This window comes from Alosa pseudoharengus, unplaced genomic scaffold (assembly GCF_046254945.1).
Source record: "Alosa pseudoharengus isolate Yale_2024_CS ecotype anadromous, Long Island Sound unplaced genomic scaffold, YU_APseudo_1.1 YU_APseudo_1.1_scf_1, whole genome shotgun sequence".
Taxonomy (NCBI): Eukaryota; Metazoa; Chordata; class Actinopteri; order Clupeiformes; family Clupeidae; genus Alosa; species Alosa pseudoharengus.
In genome coordinates, this window is record NW_027468564.1 from 34,502,211 (window position 1) to 34,527,049 (window position 24,839).

The 24,839-nt window shown below is 41.8% G+C and overlaps 1 protein-coding gene and 2 long non-coding RNA genes across 4 annotated transcripts in view; 1 reads left to right on the top strand and 2 right to left on the bottom strand.

The window, feature by feature from the left end:
• The window catches only part of LOC143126118 (uncharacterized), a 48,507-nt gene extending 23,668 nt beyond the window's left edge, over positions 1-24,839 (bottom strand). The window contains exons 1-6 of the mRNA XM_076288033.1: positions 24,751-24,839; positions 12,083-12,172; positions 8,341-8,697; positions 7,933-8,232; positions 7,733-7,831; positions 861-914 (exon numbers count right to left, since the gene is read on the bottom strand). Coding sequence (XP_076144148.1) covers positions 861-914; positions 7,733-7,831; positions 7,933-8,232; positions 8,341-8,697; positions 12,083-12,170 — 898 coding nt within the window. The 5' untranslated portion in view covers positions 12,171-12,172; positions 24,751-24,839. The remainder of the gene's footprint in view (positions 1-860; positions 915-7,732; positions 7,832-7,932; positions 8,233-8,340; positions 8,698-12,082; positions 12,173-24,750) is intronic.
• LOC143126069 (uncharacterized) lies at positions 18,350-20,002 on the top strand. 2 transcript variants are annotated; one of them, XR_012987371.1, is made up of 3 exons: positions 18,350-18,439; positions 18,777-18,876; positions 19,810-20,002. It is a non-coding gene; the product is annotated as an uncharacterized LOC143126069 (long non-coding RNA). The 2 variants fall into 2 exon arrangements; XR_012987372.1 differs by having other exon boundaries at positions 18,777-18,872.
• Positions 22,068-23,748, bottom strand: LOC143126080 (uncharacterized). Its single transcript, XR_012987373.1, has 2 exons — positions 23,171-23,748; positions 22,068-22,657 (listed from the first exon to the last, which is right to left on the bottom strand). It is a non-coding gene; the product is annotated as an uncharacterized LOC143126080 (long non-coding RNA).

Consider the following 24,839-nt stretch of genomic DNA (forward strand, 5'->3'; position numbering starts at 1 on the left):
TCGCTTCTTGGGTTGTTTGCTGGTTTTTCTCACAAGACATTGCAACACTAGCCCTCATTACTTTCTACAGGGGAACCATTAACAATGAACACTGTTAATGGTAGGCCTACCCCTGTAGAAACTAATAAGTGGCCTCACCTGCTTTTTATTGCCAAACTATTCGTCCAACCTATTAAATACTTGTAAATGTAAAACTGCATTTTGTTGTACTGGCATACAGTGACAAACTTTGACCTAATCTAATCTGAAGAGCCCCTAGCCTCTAATACAGTTGTGAGAATAAGTTTATGAACCCATGCTAACATCATCACATACCCTTCATCATACCTAGAGATTGGCATGGGGTACTTTCCATAAGATCATCTCTCAATGCAAATCAAACCAGCTATTCACCAGAGCTTCACAGGTTGCCACTGGAATCCTCTTCCACTCCATGGCGACATCATGGAGTTGGTGGATGTTAGAGACCTTGCACTCCAGGCTAACTGAAATAAAACCATACCAATCTCTAAGTATGGTGAAGGGTATGTGATGATGTGGGGCTATTTTAATAGTATCCTGGATCCATTAAATAACTGGCCTTTAACAATAAAAATCTGCCTGCCTCTATGGGAATTTAGTGGGTGTGTATACTTATACCCCCTGTATTTTAAGGAAGAACATGTATTTATTTTAGATACATTATTCATTCACAAAGAAAATTGGTGTCCTTAAAGGTTGGATTTTTCCTAATTTCTTTAATTAAGATATTAAGATCAATTTCCGAAAAGATTTCCTCTTTTAGTCAACTTTAGCATGGGTACATAAACTTATTCTCACAACCGTATACCGCCTTTCATCTTTGCCGGCAGCATACATACCTTCTCCTTCTTTAGTTTTTACTAACTCCCATTGCTTCTTCCACTTCTTCCTCCCTTGAAAAGAAAACATATCATCATGACAATGTATAATGGTACAATATTACACTAGAGCATGGGTTCCCAAACTCCATCAATGTGGGCCTCCCCTCTGAAAACAGTGACACCTCCGCCGCAAGTTACCGTTCACTGGCTAGCTTGGCAGCTGGCGGCACTGTTGCTAAATTACGTTATGAAGTTTGGCACAATACATTCTCACTCAGGATAGGGATCAATAATACTTTCCACTATCCCAAAGATTTAGTATACATCTCTTCTATGATTTTTTCAGATTTAATAATGTTGACAATTACATAATCATTGGAAAAAAACATAGTTCTAACATGAAATAAACGTTTTTCCTTCTTTTTTGAATCAACCTTGCACGCCTCCCCTTAAATTATTTGGCGCCCCCCAGGGGAGGCGCGCCTCACAGTTTGGGAACCTCTGCACTAGAGTATTAACAGCTTAATTCTCAATACCAATTTCCAGGTTTTGCCTGAAATTGCACAGCGCCTGCTTCAGAGGCCACTGTTCCCACCTACTTTCTTGGAAAACAATCAGAAGAACTGTGTGATCTACTGACACAGAGTTAGAGGCTAGAACAGGGGTGGGCAAACACATTGGGTTTTGAAAATTGGCCGGCGGGTGATTTGCCTATAAGAAGGAGATATAAATGATCAACTATGACAAGCCAGCTGGAACCTGCCGCTCTCTCCCTCTCGTGAGTGCAGACGCGTTCCCAATTAAATCGCATAACGTTCACGTTAGATCTGTTGCAAAGGAGATAACTAAGAGTAGGCCTATCAGATAGATAGATACTTTATTGATCCCCAAGGGGAAATTCAAGTCATCTCTATCATCTCTATGTAACATGATGTTTTGACATTGACATTGTAAACATTCTCTAAGGAGAGTGAAAAGCAGTTTCGGATATGACCCGGGGGCCGCAGTTTGCCCACCCCTGGGCTAGAATGTAGTTTTTTTTCTTTCTGCCAGATAAGAAATCTTGAACTGGATTCAAATTTGACGTGAAGAAGTGAACATTGTCAGCAGACTTTTTTCTTTGACATTTTAACTGAATGGTGGTGCCTGGGTTTTCAGTTTGTTTTAAACTAAATAAAGTAAAGGGACAAGCCGATTGTCATAGACATTTACAGAGATCTGAAGAATGCACCTTGTCCCGATCGGAAGATACTTTCGCTTTAGGCAAAACACTTGCTGGGCTCGGGAGAATAATTTGCAAGCTGTTGGATAGCCTACTATGTACACACATGTGACATGCTTTTTAATTGCGTAGTAGACTACTACGACCAAAGCACATCGATTCATTCTCCTGTCACATAGGCTACCATACACGTGCACTTCAAACAAACAAATAAGCGTCTCATTCTCACGCATGTATAGCCATAGGCAAAACTTTATTGCACCGGTGTTACATTGGTAGCCTAATAATTAACCTATTATTAGGCCCAATTCACACCAAAGATTCACGATGAGATGAGCTGCAACATTCTATAAACCTTGCAACTGTGACTAGACATGGTGTATGTTTCACGGCGGCTTGCAACATCTAATTCACACACGCTGCAATTCCTTTCTGCAATGGTTTTGTCTCATTGCGAGTCTTTGGTGTGAATTGGGCCTTAATCATCCATTGCACAGAATGTTTTTTTGTAGCACGCGCAATAAACATGTTTAACTACAACCCTGGACACATCTCTCAAAGTGCGCTCTAGAATCTTTGGCTTAAATCGGGATGTAGACTAGATCATCACAGGTGCGTTAATAAATCTACGTTGCGAATAGTCGACGCAAATTATTCACGTCAACAAATTTATGTAATCGATTACGTCGACTACATCGACTAATTGTCCCAGCTCTAATCTGCACAACTAATATTGGATAAAGTAACATGACTATTCAATTTCTATGGATTCCTGTGAATATTTCAAGACCCAATATGCTATATCTAGCATATTGCTAATGATAAACACTGCAGCTGGGGGGGTAATACTTCCAATATCAGGGAATATTGTCATTGCCATCGTCACCAATCATTCACTCAGAAGATCTTCATCTGAATTTCTTAGATTTTTCTCTGATAGTAAACTGGTATATTTTATTTTGCCTGTTGTACTCTGTTAGACACGTTTGAAGCTCTGATGCATCAGCCTCTGGCTGGCATAATAATAAAAGCTAAAATCAATATCTAAAGGTTAAGGTAGGTAGGACAGTAACTGGACATCCAATGTAGCATCTGCTGGAGTATTATGCATTATTGTTATATTCTTGTAGATGCCACTCAATAAAATCCATTGTTTATGTGTCAGTTGAAATTTTCAGTGCTGGAGTGCATGGTAGTGTCAGGGTAGGCGGATAGGACCCAAATGCAAGACTCCACCAGGCGGAATTACGGACAAAAACACGATTTAATTCTTAATACAAACGTTCAAAGACTTACTGACTTACATACATATGGGCTTTGACAAGACAAACAGAGAGACGATCCGACAAGGAACAGAGAAACAGGAGGGTAGAAATACACAGAGCAATTAACAAGAGAGACAGAGGACTGGACGAAACCAACGAGACAATAACAGGGAACAGGTGAGGAAGCAGAAATGGAGGGAAAACAGAAATGGAGGGAAAACAAACAAGACAGGAAGCACAGACCAAATAAGGAGATGGGGCGGAGACAAAGACAGGTGACGGGCAGGTAACACAAGGTACATGGGGAACAGGCAAAAACAAACACAGGACAATACACAAAATGGCCACCAAAGTGGCACAAACGTATCAGCCCGGGCCAGATCCTGACAGTACCCCCCCCTCAACGGACGCCTCCTGGCGTCCCCAGAAAAGTCCAACCAGGGTGGGCGGAGGGGGCCTGGACGGAGGGACTGGTCCGACAGACCGTAAACACGGGGCAGACTCGGACTCGGACGGGGCAGACTCGGACGGGGCAGACTCGGACTCGGACGGGGCAGACTCGGACAGGGCAGACTCGGACTCAGGCAGACTCGGACTCAGGCAGGACAGACACAGGGGCAGGAGAAGGGACAGGAACAAAGACAGTGACAGGAACAGTGACTGGGACGGTGACTGGGACAGTAACAGGGATGGTGACTGGAATGGTGACTAGGATGGTGACTGGGACAGAGACACAGACAGAGACAGAGACGGGCACGGTGACGGGAATAGAGACGGGAACAGAGACGGGAACGGTGACTGGAGCGGTGACTGGGACGGTGACTGGGACGGTGACGGGGATGGTGACGGGCACAAAGACAGGCACAGTGACGGGGACAGAGACAGACCACTCAGGAGAGACAGGAACAGAGAAGGGCTCGGGCAGAGGCGGGGCCGGCTCGGGCAGAGGCGGGGCCGGCTCGGGCAGAGGCGGGGCCGGAGAGTCAGAGGGAGGCGGGTCCGGCTCGGGCAGAAGCGGGGCTGGACAGACAGGCAGAGGCTGGGTTGCCGGCATGGCGACGGGAGACTCGGCTGCCGACTTGGCGTCGGGAGACGCGAATGCCGGCGTGGCGTCGGGTGACTGGGCTGCAGGCGTGGCGTCGGGCGACTGGGCGGCAGGCGTGGCGTCGGGAGACGCGGCTGCAGGCGTGGCGTCGGGAGACGCGGCTGCAGGCGTGGCGTCGGGAGACGCGGCTGCGGGCACAGGAGCGGACTCGGCTGCGGGCACAGGAGCGGACTCGGCTGCGGGCACAGGAGCGGGCGTCTCTGGGCTGGGCACAGGAGCGGGCGTCTCTGGGCTGGGCACAGGAGCGGGCGTCTCTGGGCTGGGCACAGGAGCGGGCGTCTCTGGGCTGGGCACAGGAGCGGGCGTCTCTGGGCTGGGCACAGGAGGCATGGTGTCGGATGACCGGGTTGGCCGACGCTTGGCACGTCTCCTCCTGGAGGGAGCCTGAAGGACCTGGATGAGTTCTGGGGGGAACTGGAACTTCTCAGGCTGGGGTTCTGGACCTGAAGCGGCCGGCTGAAGGCGCAGCACGCCCACCCTAAGCCCCTGGCAATGAGCTGGAGGGTCAGGGTCAGGCGGGAGACTAGCAGCCTCACTGGAGGGAGCAAGGAGCGCCTGCAGGCCTCTCCTCAAGCCAGTGGTCTGAGCCAGCAACTTGGCTGCCGCTGGAAGTGCCGCCAGCCAAGATTTGGAGGAGAGATTCTTCTCCATTAGGGTCACGGCTGCCAGCTTTCTCTCCAACGACGTGTTGCCATGTAGGACTGCATTTAACCTCTCAAACAAGTAGGCCATCTGCTGAGGTTCCTCCCAGGGCGGTTCAGGGTCTGCTGGGTCCATTTTGGTCGGATCGTCCTGTCAGGGTAGGCGGATAGGACCCAAATGCAAGACTCCACCAGGCGGAATTAAGGACAAAAACACGATTTAATTCTTAATACAAACGTTCAAAGACTTACTGACTTACATACATATGGGCTTTGACAAAACAAACAGAGAGACGATCCGACAAGGAACAGAGAAACAGGAGGGTAGAAATACACAGAGCAATTAACAAGAGAGACAGAGGACTGGACGAAACCAACGAGACAATAACAGGGAACAGGTGAGGAAGCAGAAATGGAGGGAAAACAGAAATGGAGGGAAAACAAACAAGACAGGAAGCACAGACCAAATAAGGAGATGGGGCGGAGACAAAGACAGGTGACGGGCAGGTAACACAAGGCACATGGGGAACAGGCAAAAACAAACACAGGACAATACACAAAATGGCCACCAGAGTGGCACAAACGTATCAGCCCGGGCCAGATCCTGACAGGTAGGGCTGAACGATTTGGGATAATTGGTATTTTTTCTGACAGATATTGCGATTTGCTATTTATTTTTGAATGTCAATGAACTGATTCAGGTTAATATTCCAAATGTCTCTTTAAGTTATGGCACTTTCAATTGGTGTGCATGCTTATTGCATGAGAAGCACAGCACTACTGATTGACTGTTAAGCTCACCAATCAGAAGATCTGTGCTTCCTATAGACCTCTCCAGAATATATCCCGCCTCCTAACTTCCGTATCCATCCAACTTCCGGGCGTGGATTGTCTATGGGAAATAACATGGCGTTTTGAAAGATCGTACCTGTCAAACTCTGTAGGTGACAAATAAAAAAAAGCTGCTGGGCAGATTGACCTACACACTTCTGCCATATAGTTTCCACTGGATTTTTTGATTTTCGGTGCCGTTTAAGTAGTATAGTCTATAGTATACTACTTAAACGGCACCGACAATCAAAAAATCCAGTGGAAACTATATGGCAGAAGTGTGTAGGCCAATCTGCCCACCAGATTTTTCAACTTCGCTACCTACCTATGTTTTACCGGTATGATATTTCGAAACGCCATGTTATTTCTCATAGACAATCCACGCCCGGAAGTTGGATGGATACGTAAGTTACGGAGGCGGGACTTATTCTGGAGAGGTCAATGCATTATGCACCAGGGATGGAAAATAGCATATGCGGGTGAATTTGTGTACTGGCAGGTGAAGTTGGTCATCTGATCTTTGGATCTGTGTTGTATCTTCACAGGCTAATATTCTCACACGAATAGTTCTCTTTTGAAGTGGCCCGTATAGCTATTTTTATCCAGCCTGTGACACCTTCACAGAAACTATGCCACACTGCACACCCATTCGTCGTGGTGGAATATCTCACAAACTCTTCATTCAGGAAATTACAAACCGTATATCAGAAAATGTATTATTATTATTAATAATAATAATAATAATAATAATAATAATAATAATAACAACAACAACAATAATAATAACAATACTAATAATAATGTTAAATATAGCCTTGATACCTGTAAATATTTAAATCTGATGATGTACAGTATAGTTAGATCAAGTTGAATAGTTGGATTATAGGATGCTCCAGAACTCAAACCAACAGATTCTTAAAGGACACACACCACTTTTATGACAAGACACTATGGCATATGAATGTGGTTCTGCTGACCTTTAGTTTTGTTGCTACTGTGCTTGAAGGACAGTTGGTAGGTTTAGCAAAATTCAGCACATTTTAATGTTATCGCAATAATGCTGATAACCGTGATCATTTTGGTTACTATAATCAGGATATCAGATTTTCATACCGTTTCTCTAGTGGCTGGTAAAAAAGTTGAGTGACTGGTATATTTTGGAATCCACCAGCTACAGTGGCAGGTGGCGAAAATATTTAATTTCCATCCTTGCTATGCACGCCCACCAGTCAGAAGTGCCACAGTCAAGGAGAATGACATGAATACAAGTCATAAATGTGACTGTGAAAAGATTAACTGCACAATTATTTGTAGCTTTTGCGATTAGATAATTGTGTTGGTTCATATAGCGATTGAGGATTGAGATAAGCCCTAGTGCATGGTGACAAAATGTGTCGACACCTACATTATATGCAGAGTTCTCAGAACTCTATTTGAGAACATTATGGCTAACAATGTAGTGCTAATGGCTAACAATGGTAAAACTCTGACTTGTCAGCATGCTTGTCTTATAAAGCTAAATATGCAGATGTGTGCGCAGGAAAGCTATTTTCCAAAATGATTTGTGAAAGTCCACCCTGCAAGTCAGTCCGGATTGGCTTCCCCCCACTGTCACGTAACAAAACATTATTCGGAGACATCAACTGGTGCACTGCCCATCTAAAGCAGAAATACTTTCTATTTATTTTGCACACATAAACACCTAATGAACAAGTGGAAAAGATTATGTAGATTGTTTTGTAACATATTATGCATTTAGCACAATGCCATAAAAAGTATACAGAAAATATTGTCAAAATATTTACCTGTAAAATGTTTTTCCTTACCTCTGTAGTAAATTATAAGTCCCACCATCAACAAAATGATGATAATACACAATACAAATACAATGAAAGGGATTTTCCAGGGCAGAGTAAATACACCATCTGCAAAACAAAATACAGAAAAATGTACTTGCTTTGGTAAAAAAATATATGCTTTGGTAACTAACATAAACCAAACAACCAGATAGAATACAGTGCCCTGCCTGAAATATGAAATATGGCCTCCATCTCAACTTCTCGCTCAAAGGGTGTTCTTTTATCTTTTTGAGTGAGTCTGCAAACATAATTATTTGTATCTCCTCTGTAAGCAACCAGTCGTCGTGTCACTCTGAAGCCATTTGGACCCAACAGCATCTCAGGAGGTTCAGCAGTCAAGAGTCGTCCTTGACTGTCCAGCCACTCAAGAACAGGGTCAGGCCTCCACCCTTCAGACTCGCACACAAGACTGATCCCACCATCCCATGTGACGCCCTCCGATATGATCCGGGGTGTTTGTCCAATAACTGCATGAAATTAAATTAAAATAAGAACTCAGACTACCTTGTCAGTTTACTGTAAGTATCAGCACACATAATTACGCTGGGTATTTTGACATATAAAACAGATTTCACCTCTAACAATGACTTGAATGAGGGCATCATCATAGCCTGATCCAGACTGGATAAAGCATTTGTAGTGTCCCTCATCAGACACCTGCACACTGCTGAGTTTTAATGAAGCGTTGCCCATTTTCAGGTCATCTTTGAACAAGTATGTCCTGTCCTGGTAGGACTGGATCTGTCTGTCATTTTGGTCCTTGCCATCTTTATAAAGGTGCACCAAGGACGCCTGTCCTTGTTGATTCAACCTGAACCATTCCACAGTCATCCTCTCAACACTGAAGCTGGGCTTTACAGAGCAGGGAATAACCAGGTCTTCACCCGACACAGCAGGAAGAGGCTGGTCTGGACCAACAACCTGAAAATCCCCTGTAAAAATGACAAAAAGACAATAAGGCAAATATCTGGACTTGAATTCCATTGAACTGTTATTCATGCACTCAAATCATTGAATCCCTCATGGAAATGAAAAGAACGCACCAAGATTTACCCAGACCATGATTAGTTTATTGAATGTTATGCCCAAAACACTCCCATAATTAAGTTAGAGTCTGAGCGCAACCCTTCTGAACCATGTGTCTGCAATAAAGACCTTTTTCTTCTGTTAAAATAGAAAAGGTTTATTCAGACACACACTGTATGCATGTGCGCTGCATGGTCGTACATTTAGATTCTCAAAATAGGGCTTAGAGAAAGTTCAAAGACCCCTTTGAAAATGACCATGTCTGATTTTCCTTTGCCAAAATTGGGATAAAACCATTTTCAATAAGGGGATAACTGCAACAAGGGGGCACTTGCAAGCAAGTGGAGAATGAATGGGGGATATGGAGTTGCAGCCTTTAAATGCTACATTTCTTTGGATATATTTTTTTCCCTTATAATTGCATTGATGGGGGGTGCTGTGGCGCAGCAGGCTACAGCGCCTGTACCATGTACGGGTCCGAGTGCCCACTGACCCAGGTTCGAATCCGACCTGCGGTAATTTCCCGATCCCAACCCATCTCTCTCCCACTTGCTTCCTGTCTCACTCTCCACTGTCCTGTCCAAATAAAGGCAAAATGCCCAAAAACTATACTTTAAAAAAACTAGATGTACCGCAGAGCGGTACAAAATATGACCGCCGCCCAGTCCAGCATATTTTTTCCACAAAAATAAATCACGCTGAAAGGCCTATATGATTCTAACTAGGGCTGAAACGATTCATCGAGTTAATCGAATAACTCGATTACAAAAATTACTCGAGGCAAAAACCCTGCCTCGAAGCCTCGTTAAATTCCTATGACGCACACTATACGCGCAGGGATCTGATTGTTCCACACGGACCGTTGTTCAGGAAGCACACCACTAGCGCGTGAATCGTGATACATAGCTGGCGCGATGGCGGAGTCAAGGTGTCCATAAATGGCAGAGAATGTCTAGAGTTTTCAAGTAAAGTTTTGGGATCATTACATACTCAAAAAGGAAAAGAACAAGCATCTGAACCGAAAACAACCACTCCATGCTGTTTCACCAAGCGTCAATAAAGTAGGCTATCTATCAATCTATCTAGCCTATCTATCATCTATCTATGTAGCCTATAGCCTACATTGATGTTGGCTGATTTTAATCACATACTGTTAGGGCTGGGACAATGCGTCGACGTTCCATGCTATCCATGTGGGGTTACATGCCCACCAAGTTTCGTGTACCCCGGTCTTTCAGTGTCCCGGGAATCCTTGTTGGTGTACGGTCACTAAATGTACACATAAATAATTTTATTGTAAGGCCCCCCATGAACGAAAGTTCACAAAACTTGGCATGCATTCGGAGGGTGTCATAATGATCCTACACTTTCAATTTCGTGCAGTTTTGACCTTGTCAGCCAGAGATATTGTGATGAAAACACCTAATTTTTTGCTTTTTAATTTTTAACTAGGTGGCACTATACATGAAATAAGTGGTAATGGGATGGGTTGACATGCCCCCTTAAGACCAACACACAAAAAAAGGTGGACCTCCTAGGCCCTACGGTTCTCGAGATATTCACAGAAAACTGTCTCCGGCCACCTACAGGCCAGTTGGTGTATAGTAACATAAATGAATTTATTGTGTGGCCCCCCATGAACGGAATTCCACGAAACTTGGCGTGCATTCAAAGGGTGTCATAATGATCCTACACTTCCAATTTCGTGCAGTTTTGACTATGTTAGGTCACAGATACCTGCGATTACAACACCTCATTTTTACTTTTTTGTGTTTAACTAGGTGGCGCTATACATGAAATGAGTGGTTATGGAATGGGTTAACATGGCCCCTTGGGATCAACATACAAAAAAAAATGGTCCTCCTAAACCTTACGGTTCTCGAGATATTCACAGAAAACTGTGTCTGCCCTACCCTCCTTTCGGGGGGTGCAGTCCAGCGGGGGGGGCTACAGATCAAAAAAATCTGACTAAACCTATATGACCGCCGCTTCGCTGCGCGGCGGTCATAATAATAATAATAATTGCATTGATGCATGTGGTGCAGGAGAAATTGACTATGACATTGACTATGACTATAGGCCCTTACACACTGCCAAAATCCCCGCAAAATTATGTACCAAATTCGCAGAATGCCTGTCCTTTTCACAAAGACCGAGGCGGAATGGCGGGACGAAGTCTCTCGCCAAATTTACTACCAAGCACCCTAGACTTTTTGCCGAATCGATAAGTTCCGGCACTAGTGTGAATGTGTTAAAGGTGGAAAGGGGAATCTGGGTGGGCATTTTGATGCTATGTCCAGCCCACCACAGGAGATTGCAAATAAATCTGAACTTTTAAAATCTGATCTGATAAAACTGATCAAAAGCAGCAATAGCAGAGACAGCACATTATGACAATCTTTAAATTCACAAAGTCTTCAGTCATTTAATGCCTGCTAGAGTTGACTGTAGCTCGGAATGCAATCGGTTGCCATAATAGGCTATCCTAAAATCCAGCGATAAAACAAAGCATGAACTCATGAGCGTCTGTCTGCCCTATATGTAGGGTGATGCTGACTATCAGTTGACAAATAAAATTAGGATTTTTTGTTTATCTGTAAAATCCCTTCCAAAGTTTTTATGTCACGTGACACAGAGCAAACAACTTTACGACAGTCAGCCCGAGTTAGTCACTGCGTCTGATCAGTCAGGACCTTATCAAATACATGCTGTGTAGTTGCTACAGAGAAATTCTCTGGTTGTTACAACCACCTCTGTTCCCGGGATTCTGTCCGGTCTGTTTATCGTTTAGCTTAGCATACAAAGTGAGTTAGCATTCTTGTGGGTTTCCTATTGGGTTTCATAGCACACCAAACTAACCTTGAGAGCTACGTGTTTCCAAAGAGTTACCCTAGATGTTGAACATTCACCTAGCAAACTATTACACTTGATTGCAGGTACAATGGAGGAGTGAACCGGCTCTCCGTAAACGGGCTCTGGTAAAACTTAGGGTAGTTATCTGTTATGTGTGTATAACATAGGTAAGGCATTTGATATATTCTCAGTTAGTTGTTTTATTAGTATGACATTGTACCCAAACCAACATCCTTGACCTTTTGTGTTATTAAGTTATTGTCCCTTATTATCATGTCAGGAGAGATAGTGCTCCCCTGTGGCTAGGGGGTTATTTTGTGACATGCCTTTCTTGAACCCCTGAATCAGAACTTTATAGTCAACTCAGTAGTTCCATGATAATGTACAGTAAGTGTCTGTTCAAGTAGTAGCAATGAACAACCAGTAGAAGTGTCTCACCTGAAATGCATATGGTGCTGCACTGGAGAAGCAGAATCATATAGACACACACCAGGGGCTTGGATGAAGAGCCACACACACACGCCATCGCTGGGGAAAAGTTAAATAAAGGAACAAAGATATGTATTATTTAGTCTGCTTTACAGGAACCACAATTTGTGGTTTATGCATCACATTATATGAGTAAGTTTACTCACAATCAAGATTTTGGAGCTAAAGACAGGCAGCCATAACAACATTCTCCATCTTTTTTTTTTGTGATCAACATTTTTATTGTTTTTCAAATGGAGGGGGGGGGGGGGGGGTTACAGACATATCCAAAATCATACGTGACATCACATTGGTAAGACAATACATAAAGCAACAAAAACATGCAGGTAGAGTTCACAATAGGTAGAGTTCGGCAGGTAAAGTTCACAATAATGATTGCCTAGCTGTTGTCCCTGGTCCATGAGATTATCCTAGATGAGAAAGAGTTCCAAGCTTGTACAGTCGCTGGTCTCGCCTTATTGAGACGCGCAGTTGTATGTTCAAGGTTGACAATGTTGGCAAGGCTATGGATCCAGAATGATTTCATACACATATCCGAAATAAACCAGTTTTTCAAAATTGTTTTCTTTGCAGAGGTAAACCCAGCAAATACCATTTTGAACTGAATTTGCTTGAGATTTATATTAGAGTTATCTTTAAGGAGACAGAAACCAGGATTAGGAACATAAAAAATGTCAAGTATGTCTGCTAAAACTGAATTTACATGCAACCAGAACTTAGAGATAACTGGACAATCCCAAAACATGTGTAAAAACGTTCCCGGTGAAGTAGTGTTACATATATGACAGTTGTTAGTAGCTTGTAATTTCATCTGGAATCTCTTATAAGGTGTGATGTAGGCTCTGTGTAAAGTTTTGAAGTGAATTAGTTGGTGAGCTAGGTTCTTAGAAGTCATACTTAAGTTGCACCATATTCTCTCCCAATCTAGGTTTATATTTAAACTCCCCAACTCCCTGTTCCATATGGATTTAATTGGTAAAGCCTTGGCATTGTGTTGAATAAGTGCACTATATATTAAAGAGACAGAAGATCTGCCCTGTAGTGGTGTGATCCATTGTAACATGGGATGTGAGGGGAGAGGAGAATTCCAGGGAACTCCATACGTTTTTAAGGCTGATCTTAGCTGAAAGTAAACAAAATAAGAGGACGCAGGGAGAGAAAAACGTGTTCTTAAGTCTTGTATGGAACAAAGACCCTGAGTGTCAGATCACCTAATGTATTCACTCCACGAGATGACCAAGATGGTTGATTAAATGGTTTGTTACCGCATATTAACCTCAGGTTATGCCATAGTGGTACCCTGGAAATCCAGAGTTCTCGCGAGAGCACAATGGAATTGTCTCTGCGAGACACTCTGGCAAAGAGCAATGATGCACGTTACTTTTACCCCAACATTCCAGGGAACCAGCTAAACTGATGAAGACAGCGCTGCAACGTTGGAGGACAGTACACATTGGTCGTAGTGTTATCCGATTGCGTCAAAGTCCGAAATCATTCAGAGTAAACATGGTCTGGTTTTCATGGAGTGAATGTCTTTAAAGTAATTTGGAGGGGGGCAGAGTGGTAACATAAAGAAAAGGAAATTGATTTGCAATATGTTCATTTTGACTGTATTAATTCTACCTTGAAGAGACGTCTTTAGATTCTTCCATCTATGAATGTCTGCTTTTATTTTGCTTAGCATAGTGTTGAAATTGTCTCTGTTAATTTTACGTATGTTTTTATATATTGTAATGCCCAGATATGTAAAAGACTTTTTGGTTTAAATAGGTAGGAATAGTCCCATTTGTGTGTATATTATTTAGAGGCATAAGTGCAAATTTTGTCCAATTAATCTTGTAGCCTGACAGGCTGCTAAAATGATCAAAGTCCTTAATGACTGGGTGAATAGAGGTGTCAAAGTTATCTAAGAACAAAATTATATCATCCGCATAGAGAGATATAATATGATTATGATGACCAATTTTCATTGGGGAGACTGTAGATTGCCTAATGGCTTGTGCTAGAGGTTCCAGAGAAAGACAAAATAAAAGTGGTGAGAGTGGACACCCCTGTCTTGTTCCACGCTGCAGGGTAAAAGGAGAAGAGATTATGTCACCTGTTAGAACACTTGCTAAAGGTGAATGGTATAGCGCCTTGACCATTGCTATAAAATTATAACCTGACCCTAGCCAGATGAATTTCGCTCCGCCTAGCTCCACTCATCCATCTGGAACCGATCCATTGTTGCTTCAGAAGGTTGGGCCTTGTGACGTGCTACTTCAACCACTCACATCGAAGCCAACCCGTGACGCTAATAACAGTCTCACAGTCGCTTCTACGCTATGTCACATCTATGAAACTCCCGCCCTGCGTCCTGATTGGCTGAACCATAAAGTCGGTTGCAGAAATCACTCTCAATGGAAGAGGTCCCAGATGTGAGTGAAGCTAGGCGGAGCTAAGCAGAACGAAATTCATCTGGCTAGGGTCAGGTTAATAAAATTATGCCTGAAACCAAAATGCTGCAATACTGCCCACATATATTTCCACTCTAACCTATCAAAGGCTTTCTCTGCGTCAAGTGAAAATACAACACAAGGATTTGGGTGTGTCTCTGCCACATCTATAATGTGTATCAGCCTTCTCATGTTATCAGATGCAAAGTGTCCCTTAATAAAGCCTGTTTGGTCTTCATTGACTACAGTTGAATAACGTTTTCTAGGCGCAGAGCAAGTACTTTGGCGTATATCTTAAGATCACTTGTAAGTAAGGATATTGGTCAAAAACTAGAGCATTTAAAGGGATCTTTTCCTTTTTTCAAGAGTAAGGTGATGAGTGCTGTTTTTTGATCCCTATGAAAGGTCCCACTCTTGATTGCAAAATTAAACGAATCCAGCATGAGTGTGCCCACCATGTCCCAGAGTTCTATATAAAGTTCTGGTGGGAGGCCATCCAAGCCAGGCGATTTGCCTTTATTGAGACATTTCACAGCTCTATGTAGTTCATCAAGCTCTAACACAGCTTCCAGATCATTTTGGTCAGTTTGCTTGAGGCAGGGAAGCTCTAATATGTCAAGAAAATCTTTACTGGTAGCATCGTCATAAGATATCTTCGATTTGTATAGATTTTCATAAAACATTAAGAATGTATTATTAATAGCCTGTGGATTAGTTGTAATTTTGCCATCAAGTGTATTTATTGCTGGGATGTGAGCTTTTGTTTCACATTCCTTAAGCATAAGAGCCAGCAGGTGACTAGGCCTCTCTGCTTCAAAGTAGTACTTTTGTCTGGTTCTATGCAGAATAAATTCCACCTTTGATACGGCCAGTGTATAGTATTCATCTTTCAAAGATGCCAGAAGTTTAGACTGATCATCTGAGAAGCTATGTTTTTGTGAGTTCTCTAATGATTCTATTTTGTTTTCAAGATTTGTGATCTGGGAAGCTTTTGTTTTAGCTAAAGTTGAAGAGAATGAAATACAGAAACCACAAATAAAACACTTTGTGGCCTCCCATAAAACTTGTGGATTAATTGTATTAATATCCAAAAAATCTTTTAATTGTACTTTGAGTGAACTAAGAAATCCAGAGTTAGTTAATAAAGATGTGTTTAAATGCCACCTGGGGGCCTTTGTCTTAATGTTGGGCAGATCAACATTGCATAATAGTGCAGAGTGATCAGATAGTAGAATTGGTAAAATGGTAATGGACGTATGTCCTGCAATTAGGCTTGGGCTGAGAAAAATATAATCTATCCGGGAAAATGACTTATGTCTATTGGAGAAAAATGTGTAATATCTAGCAGTAGCATTCTGCATACGCCAAATATCAACAAGATTTAGATCTGTGATAAGCATATTCAATAAAGTAGATGAAGGATTGACTATTGCATCTGAATTTGATTTATCAAGAGATGGATTAAGGACTGCATTGCAATCATCTCCCACCACTAAAGAACAGTCAGTTTGTTCCAACAATCTGTTTCCAAAAAAAATCTCTGTCAGGCTCGTTTGGGCAGTACATGGATGTGAAAGCTAATTTATGATTGAGTGTGCTAACAAGTCTTCCATTGTCATCATTTCCAGTGGCATTTACATTGCAGGCTATTTTCCTGTTCAGAAGGATGCATACTCCCTTGGTCTTATTTAGGGCCCATGATGATGCAATTAATCTGTAATGTTTATTTTGAAATCGTGCCATATCGCATTGTTTTAGGTGTGTTTCTTGGATCAGCGCAATGTTTACCTTTTTTCAATGTAGATAGGCCTACTCAAGAACACGTGTGCGTTTGATAGCGGAATTTAGGACATTCACATTGAGTGATATAGTGAATTTTAATATAAAAACAATTGAAATAGTAATTATGAAAAACTAGCAATGAAATTATTGCATCCTCCGTACCCACTAAGATCCACAGGAAGAATCAGGACAAGAAGTCATTTAAAATATAAGAAATAAATATATTTTCTTCTATTTTCTTTTACCGTCATCCATTTTGGTCAATGATTCCTGGGTTACTGAAACACCAGGGAATATGAAACTTGGTGTCTCCCCCACCCCCCTAGGGTAAATAACTAGCCCTACCTGAACAGTTGCACCAAGATGACAAAATATTTATGGTAAGTCTCAAGAGCCCGCATCAACCTTAGCCTGGGTGCCATTCCGAACTTAGTCCCGCCCACAACGTTTGAGGTCGGGAAGTTCGGTCTGGCATTGATCAATAGTGGCGCGAGTATGCTCGCCCAAATACTGGCGGGCCAATCAAATTGTCAGGGCGGGCTTTATACGATGATGGACAGATGCTCAACAGTAACGTAATCCACCACGTCACCAAAGAGCGCTTGGGTTGAATTCGTTTACAACAACGATGGCTGCCGCTGGAGAATTGAGATGTGTAGATTCTGCTATCAGGTCTGTTCTAGAACAGTGGTTCTTAACTGGTCTGGCTTTGGGACCCACAATTTCCCATGTTCATGAAGTCACGACCCATATATATTTTATAGCGTTCAAGACAACAGATTTGGTGAGCTACATGCTAAGAAAGGCGAAGTGCCTGTATTTGTTTGGAACTTGTTTGGCATTACATTTGTGAAGTCTCCAACTCCTGATGTCACCTTAAAGTACTTGACAGGTCTGTCTTTGACAGGTGTACTTTATTATGAGGCATTTTTTAACTCATGTTCCAGCAATTGTGAACATCGCACACACTGTAAAACCGAACAGTACAAGTAAAACAATGTTTTTGATTTGTAAACACTCAAAAATGAAAAAAAGTTAATAGTACTCTAATCGTCTGTGTTACTTGAACTAATTTGAACTTTTAAGTTGACAGCACTCATCCGCTTTAAGTCATTTGAAAAAATAGAAAGCGTGGGAAACTTCCCCACGCAAATTGTAGCAAATTTGTAGGCGGATCTTCTGCCATACGTGGACCTTGTGTACAGCACTAGCCAACGCCGAGTGACAAGCGACGCCGGCAACGGTCGACCACCAGATGACAAAAGACGAGAACAAGAGCAGTGAATATAGACAACGAGAGAGGAGACGATGAGAAGAGAGAAAAACCGCAATTAAACGTAAGTGAAAAAGTGAGGTGCATGTTGACCCTAAAGCACGTCCTTTATCATATTGTTCAAAAACCCGAATGTTTGAAAATATTGTCTTAGGCTACGTGACGTAACTTTATCCAGTTAGAACTAGCTAGCACTAGCAGCTAAGAATTTGGCTGCTGTATGCCAGCACTTGCTGGATCAGCCAGCGATCTAACTCAATTTGCCAATGTGAGTAGCTGCTACTAAAAATATGAAGTAATTAACCCCCGTTAGCACTATTTAACACAATAGCTTGGAAGTGCAAGCTTTGTGGTGCACTGCTTGATAATAGGGCACAGGTCCTGCAACATTATCGTTTACGCATGTTAGCAATGTTTCCTCCATTAACGTTAGTCCACTGTCATGTTACTGACTGTCTGCACATTTAAGTCAGTAGCCTAAATTAATTTGACACGGTCACACACAGTTCATGCTCAGTCAGAATGTGTATTATTCGCATGTCAGCTGTGTAGGTGAAAACAACCATTTAATGTGCAAACTGTTCTCGGCCATTTAAGGATGCATTTAAAGTGGCATTTAAGCGACATCATGAGATGGTGGATTGTCCTAATAGAGATTGTCAGTATGTTCAAATGTGTATTCGTCCTTCAATTCACAGATTCAGAAGTTGATGCAAACAACATTGCCATTGAGAAGGAAGGAGATCATATCAGACGTCCTTCCCTGCAGACATAGCCTTGGTTCGGTGGTGGCCTGCAATCATGTTGGAATCCCAGGTAAGCATTTCTTTTGTACAAATACTTGGAATAGATTCATTTCATGTGTGGTTCTGACCAAATGTGTTTTAAATCTTTACACTTACCCCCCTATTTTGAGTTTTTGCTCGAAATTGCACACCGCCTACTAACAATGGCCCTGTTTCCACATACTTTGACTTATATTCAAGTGCTTGACCCCCTTTGAAAGCAGAGGTCTTGTAGATTACAACTCCTCCATGGACTTAAGATAAAAAGAATGCTTTGGTTTCAGAAGCTGTACTATCAAAGAAAGGTAATCCTATTGAATTGCATTTTGTAGTTATTAACTGGCTTGACTCCATGTTTTCTCATGCAGGGATCCTCAGATGTAAATATCCGACGTGCTGTGGCGCTCCGTGGCCTTCCTTTCTACCTCCATGAGGATGATGCCACTTTTCTAAAGACATGGGATGTAAGTAAGTATGTTTTCTATTGACATGACAGTTAAAGCGTAACTGTGAAATTAAGCGACCCATGGCCTGTTGTTTCGAGGTCAACGCATGCTATTAGAATGAAAAACAATGAGAAAATTGAGTACAACATAAAGCAAATACTGGTCCAGCAGCTTAAATGGGTGGTTCAGGATTTTGGACATAGGACCTAATTTTCCAAGTTAGCAAGTGTGATATTTATCAGTGGAGAGCGTTTTTAACACGTTTCATCCAGTCCTCGTCTATTCAGGCGTTATATTTATTTGCCTCGGTGTACTATGGAGTGGGTAAGACTGTTTTTAGTGGCAGGCTTACACATACTGTTGACTCGCGCCAGCCTAGCACCTGCGAACTCTGCAACTAGAAGGACTGGATGAAACGTGTTGAAAACGGTCTCCAACTTGTGTTTTTATCTTGGATCTTGGCACAAGGGATTATAACACCTAATCCTGTGTATTAATGTAATATCACACCTCATTGGAAATGAGGTCCTATGTCCAAAATCCTGAACCACCCCTTTAAACTAACCTAACAAGGCATTTGAACTGAACTGGAACTAAAGCCAAATTCCCTGGTAGGTTATCAATAGCTGCTGGGCCACTACTCAGTCTATGTTGCACCAATTTTTTTAATTCTTTTAATTTTATTCTTACGAACAGCCGTGACCTCGAACAACAGGGCTATGTGTCGAATAACGCTGGAGTTACATTTCAAGCTTTTGTTTTTCTGTTTGTTTTTTCACCAAGAAACTCCAGGGAAGTTACTTAGTATTATTTCAAGAAATTATTTCAATAATGCAACTGCCCTGGAAAAGTTTGAAGATAAAATGTTAAACTTAATATGACATGGTATCACTTGACATGTAATGCCTATTAGATATTCAATTAACACACAATTGTTCTTTGTTCATTTCTTCAGGTCTCTCAATCGGAGTTCCCAGATATTGAGGACCTTACTGTTGAACTCATTCTGATCAGCACGAACAGTGCAAATACATCCCTCTGCCCAAAGAAGACTCCTGTTGTTTTGGATTGAAATGATTGTTGAATTTCCTAGCATTGGTCAGGCATTTGTCATAAAGTATCTATCTATCTATCTATCTATCTAGATAGATAGTATCTATCTATCTATCTATCTATCGATCTATCTAGTCTTTATGCCCTTGATCTAAACTGTGTTTATTTGAATTTAGCCTCCACTACAGCCCTGTTCTGAACTCCAACCTGTATTTGTTTCCATGGTTTACATGAAAATAAAAGATTAAGAAGAATTTCACTGGCCTTTGTCAACCTTTTTAATAATTTTCTTTCAAGTCCTTAGTTGAAACTAATCAAAATGGACAGGTTTGTTTAACTTTCTGGAAATTAAAACTTTTAAGTTTTACATTTAATTTAAAGAATTGGTTGAAGCAAAATGAAATATTTCAGGCTGACATCAATAAATCCAATTCAGTTATTTAAACTTAATTTTATTAATTACCGTGAACTCATGTAGTTGATGTTTCTTTAACTTAAAAAAACCTTGTTGAACACACTCAAAATTTGCTAGTGAAGACTAATTAAAAAAGGTACGTTTCTTTGACTTAGCAAAACCGAGTTACTATTACTTAAAAAAATTTGTGTAATCGGTTTCACCAATTTTTTTGAGTTCAATTAACTTGTCGGGTTTTACAGTGCACTGTGGATTCTGCACCATTTCGTCTCAATTTAAGTCTATTTGAAATGGGCGATTTCTTCTTTTTTTTTAACCACAAGCTCCGCGACCCACCCAGAATGGTTCCGCGACCCACTTTTGGGTCCCGACCCACCAGTTAAGAACCACTGTTCTAGAAGATATCGACAGCGAATTAATTTTAAAAGAGGAACAGGGTAACGGGATCAAGGCATTTGTTGATAAGAAAGATGTTTTTTGCCGAAGCAACTGAAATGGGCATCACGGCGATGCAACTCGGCGTGCACGTCGAGGTGGATATAGCCAGCGGTCGTTGCCAGATCCTTTTTTGAAGCCCGGAATCCTGGCTGCTGAACAACAAGTGGAGGGACATGCTAGGCTCCGATGTTTTTCAAGCCAACGTAATGGGTATCGTCGTGGACGAAGTTCATCTAACTTACAAATGGTAAGAGAGTCTAACTGTCTGACTTAGTAAATAACTCCCAATGTCGTGATATTAATCCCATGTTGTAAACATAGTAGCCTAGGTATCGTTGTACGTTCGCTAACTCAGACTTGGTACAATCATAACGTTAGTGTGATTGTAGCGAACTAGCTGTTAAAACATTCTAATGTAGGTTACTGTTTTATTTCTATCAGTGGTCAGGCTGCAAAAGGGTGTTGCTTTATGTACTCAAGCACCATACCCATATTGGTAGGCTAGTCACTGTACCCCTTATAAGTGATGTATTATTTTTAGATGTCAGTACAGTCATTAAAAAGTACTAAATGATACTACTCATAATTTCTTATTTTTACTGTTACTTATTGGTTGCTTTTTGTACTGCTATATATTCCAGGTACACCTGTGCTGACATTGACCGCTTCTGCTGATCGGGAATCCAGAGCCAGGGTTATGAAACAGCTTCAGATGGACAATCCAATAAATTTGGCCCTGAGCCCAAACAGAACAAACATCAGAGTGGGTCTGATTAAAGTACCTGGCCATACACTGGAGTGCCTACACTGGATTGTGAGGGATGTTAGTACAAAGCTTGACCCAGCAGTTAAGACGGTACTTTAATGGAGTCATAGTTGTCTGCGGAAAGCTTTGTACTGCCATTTTGAGGAACACACCACATCTGTTGATCTAGGACATCTGTGCTGCACTCACTGCCATTCTGTTTGTTCTTGTCAACCTGAAGGTTGTGGGGAGCTAATCCCCAAATATGAACACTTTCAAGGGGAGGTTTCATCACACCACAAACACAGAATAGTCACACCTAAGGGCACACTTTTGATCAGGGAACTGTTACAAACTTACAGGCTTGGAATCAGGCTTGTCAATGTTGAAGATCTCAGGCTAGCTTCAAATTCAGGCTCAAATTTGTAGCTTCAGGGTCCTGTTGTTGTGCAAATGCCTTTTTTTTTTACCTCTGTTACATTAATATTTTTGAATAAAATTAAAATGGTTTATACTTATCTACTGGTTGGTGATGTTTCTGCATTTAAAGACAAACAATAAGACATGTCAATAAAGATTTTTAATATCTACACATAATAGGTAATGTTTGAAGATATACGCTGAACTTTGAACATACAACCAATAAGAAAACACAAATGTTTTCAAGAATGTGGATACTACTAAACTATTATATGAAAACAATTATTTACATTGTCATTTACGAAAACAATATTTACAAATTACCATCACCATTTACATTTCACATTTACTTAATTATTTAAATAGGCACATTTTGCCAGTCCATTATTTTCTCCTGGTAATTCAGCTTTGCCAATAAGTTTCTCTTGAAATTCGGGAATGCATGAGACTGCCTGCCTGGGTGATTTTTGTTGGGAAAGTTGTGTCTCCCTGAAAACGTTTACCAGTGTTAAAACGTCCTGTTCTCGGGCCACATGATGAATGCCAGCCGGCCTTGTCAGCTCCAGCTCTGTGTCCGTTTTGTCCATTAGCTCTTTGACGATGCCAATGGACCTACTGATTCTGGCTGCTGACATTTCTGACATGTTTGGTCCCAATCCTCTCATAAATGATTTGAGAAAATTGTTTAGGTGTTCCAGGTGGAGGTCAAGTGGATGGAAAATGGGTGACAACCTGAAATATAAGTGAACACATCAGTGTGAAGAATTACAGTATAGCCTAATAAGTATAACGTGCATTGACAATACATTGGAAAATACAGACTGTTAAATATGGTGACACCAGATGCAATTGCTGAGCAGGTCAGAGAAACACTGCCCACCCCCCACAGAGGTGCAGAGCACAGAAGTGGGGGTTGGATAACATGCTAGTCCATTACAAAATGAAGTTTCTACATATTGACAAAGTGACAGAGGCCAACTTACACATCAGGTACAAGTTTATCCTGGTAACATTTGCTCACACTACACTGAAATTCGGGCTGGCTTCCAGAATACTAGGCATGTCAAAATATGACTAGATGATTTAATCATAGATAGATTTCACGGAAATGAGGAGTGTGGGAATGCACAGTGTTTATCACATTGGACAATAATCACGACTCACTATTAACTCATGTGAAACGTGGCAATCGAGGTTATTCTCATAGTCATATCATAAGAAGTAGAAATGTATTAACAAGCTTACCTCTGTAATGCTTCTTCGCGTTTTTGTACCGGTTGGAGTTGACGGATTGGGGCAGAACTTCTTCAGAGTCCGGGGCGTCTCTGATGCCTCAGATGAACACGGTTCTTCAGGCTGGTCTCCTTCGTCTTCTGTCCATTTTTTAAACACGGGCATGTCGCGTTCCAACCGTGTTATAAAGTTCTGACAGGACCGACAAATGCGATGCGATTTGTTTGCAGTGTTGTGGAGTTGTAATCCTAAACGGATAACTTGATCGTATATGCACTCACCTTTACTGTTTCTCTCAAAAATGAGGTTCGTGTGTTGAAGAACTCCGTGTATCCTTACATTATTTTTACAACACCTGCGAAAATCGCTCACATTTTCTTCTTCTAGCGTGCAGTTGAGTTCTGTTGACATCAACTATGCGTCGCTTAACATACGTCACACACTCCGTTGCTCTGATTGGTTGTAGGTCTATCCAATTGAGTGCAGAGGCATTTTTTTTCCTGGTTCGTTTGAAACACGCCCCATAATCACAGCTCTATGGAGCAGTATCAGACTCAAATTCTGACTAGAATTGAGTATGACTACGTCAGGCTACATCAACCTAGCCCATACCCACTCATTTGTGATTTGCACATGCATGCGTGCACGTACACACACGCAGACAGGAAAGCACACACACAAACATCTACCCACAGGATTGCATACACATAAACACAAACACAGACACACAGGCACGCAAACGCACACACACACACACACACACACACACACCTAGGCACCCCACTACACACACACGCACAAACGCACGCACGTATACACAAAAGCAAACTCACACATACACACACTCATTTACATGCACATCATGAGTTGCAAAAGTAGCCTAGGAGATGGAGACAAATTGACTATTCTATGAAGCAACTACATGACCAGTTTTTGGCTACTAGGAAACAATTATTAGGGCTATTTAAGGCTATTTGGCGAGGTAACGCAAAATTCTCCAGTCAACGTGTGTTACGTGGTATGAAATGTAGGCCTAGACAACCAAAGCATTTACCTTTCAGGCCTATCAATAAGTGAACCCTTATAGCCTAACCTATCTTAACACCCCCATTTATCACCAGTTTTGTTCGGAAATTCTAAAACAACGATGTCAGTAGCCAGGTGTGTAGATTTCAACAGTGTCCGAAATATCCGATTTTGTTTACCACGCTCGGAGTTATAGTGCTGGCCTGATGGGTCGCCTATTTACGCCATTTAAACGGCACATGAACGGTTAGACCGAGAATTCTCGTCATGAAATAAAAATTCCACTGGAGCTCCAAGCGGATGTGTAGCCTACACGCAGCCTTACAACACTGTGTACAGCTCTGCGTTTCTTTAGGAATCCGCCGTCTTGGTTTGTATAGAAATGGATATTAAGTGGCACACGCAAGACTGCGGAAATAAGGGACCGACGGTAATAGGGGGAGTTCCGATACAGTGTCGACATCTCTCTTGATTAGCCTACCTTCAGTTCACGAAATCGACATCACTTACCACCTCTGTAATGGATTACAACCTTAGGCTACATTCAATTTACAATGTCTACTTACCTCCTTATAAAATGTTTAAAACATTCTTCCACACAACCGGTCTCTGTTCCTTGCTAAATTGTCTTTTCCTTGTTAACATTTACTTTCGT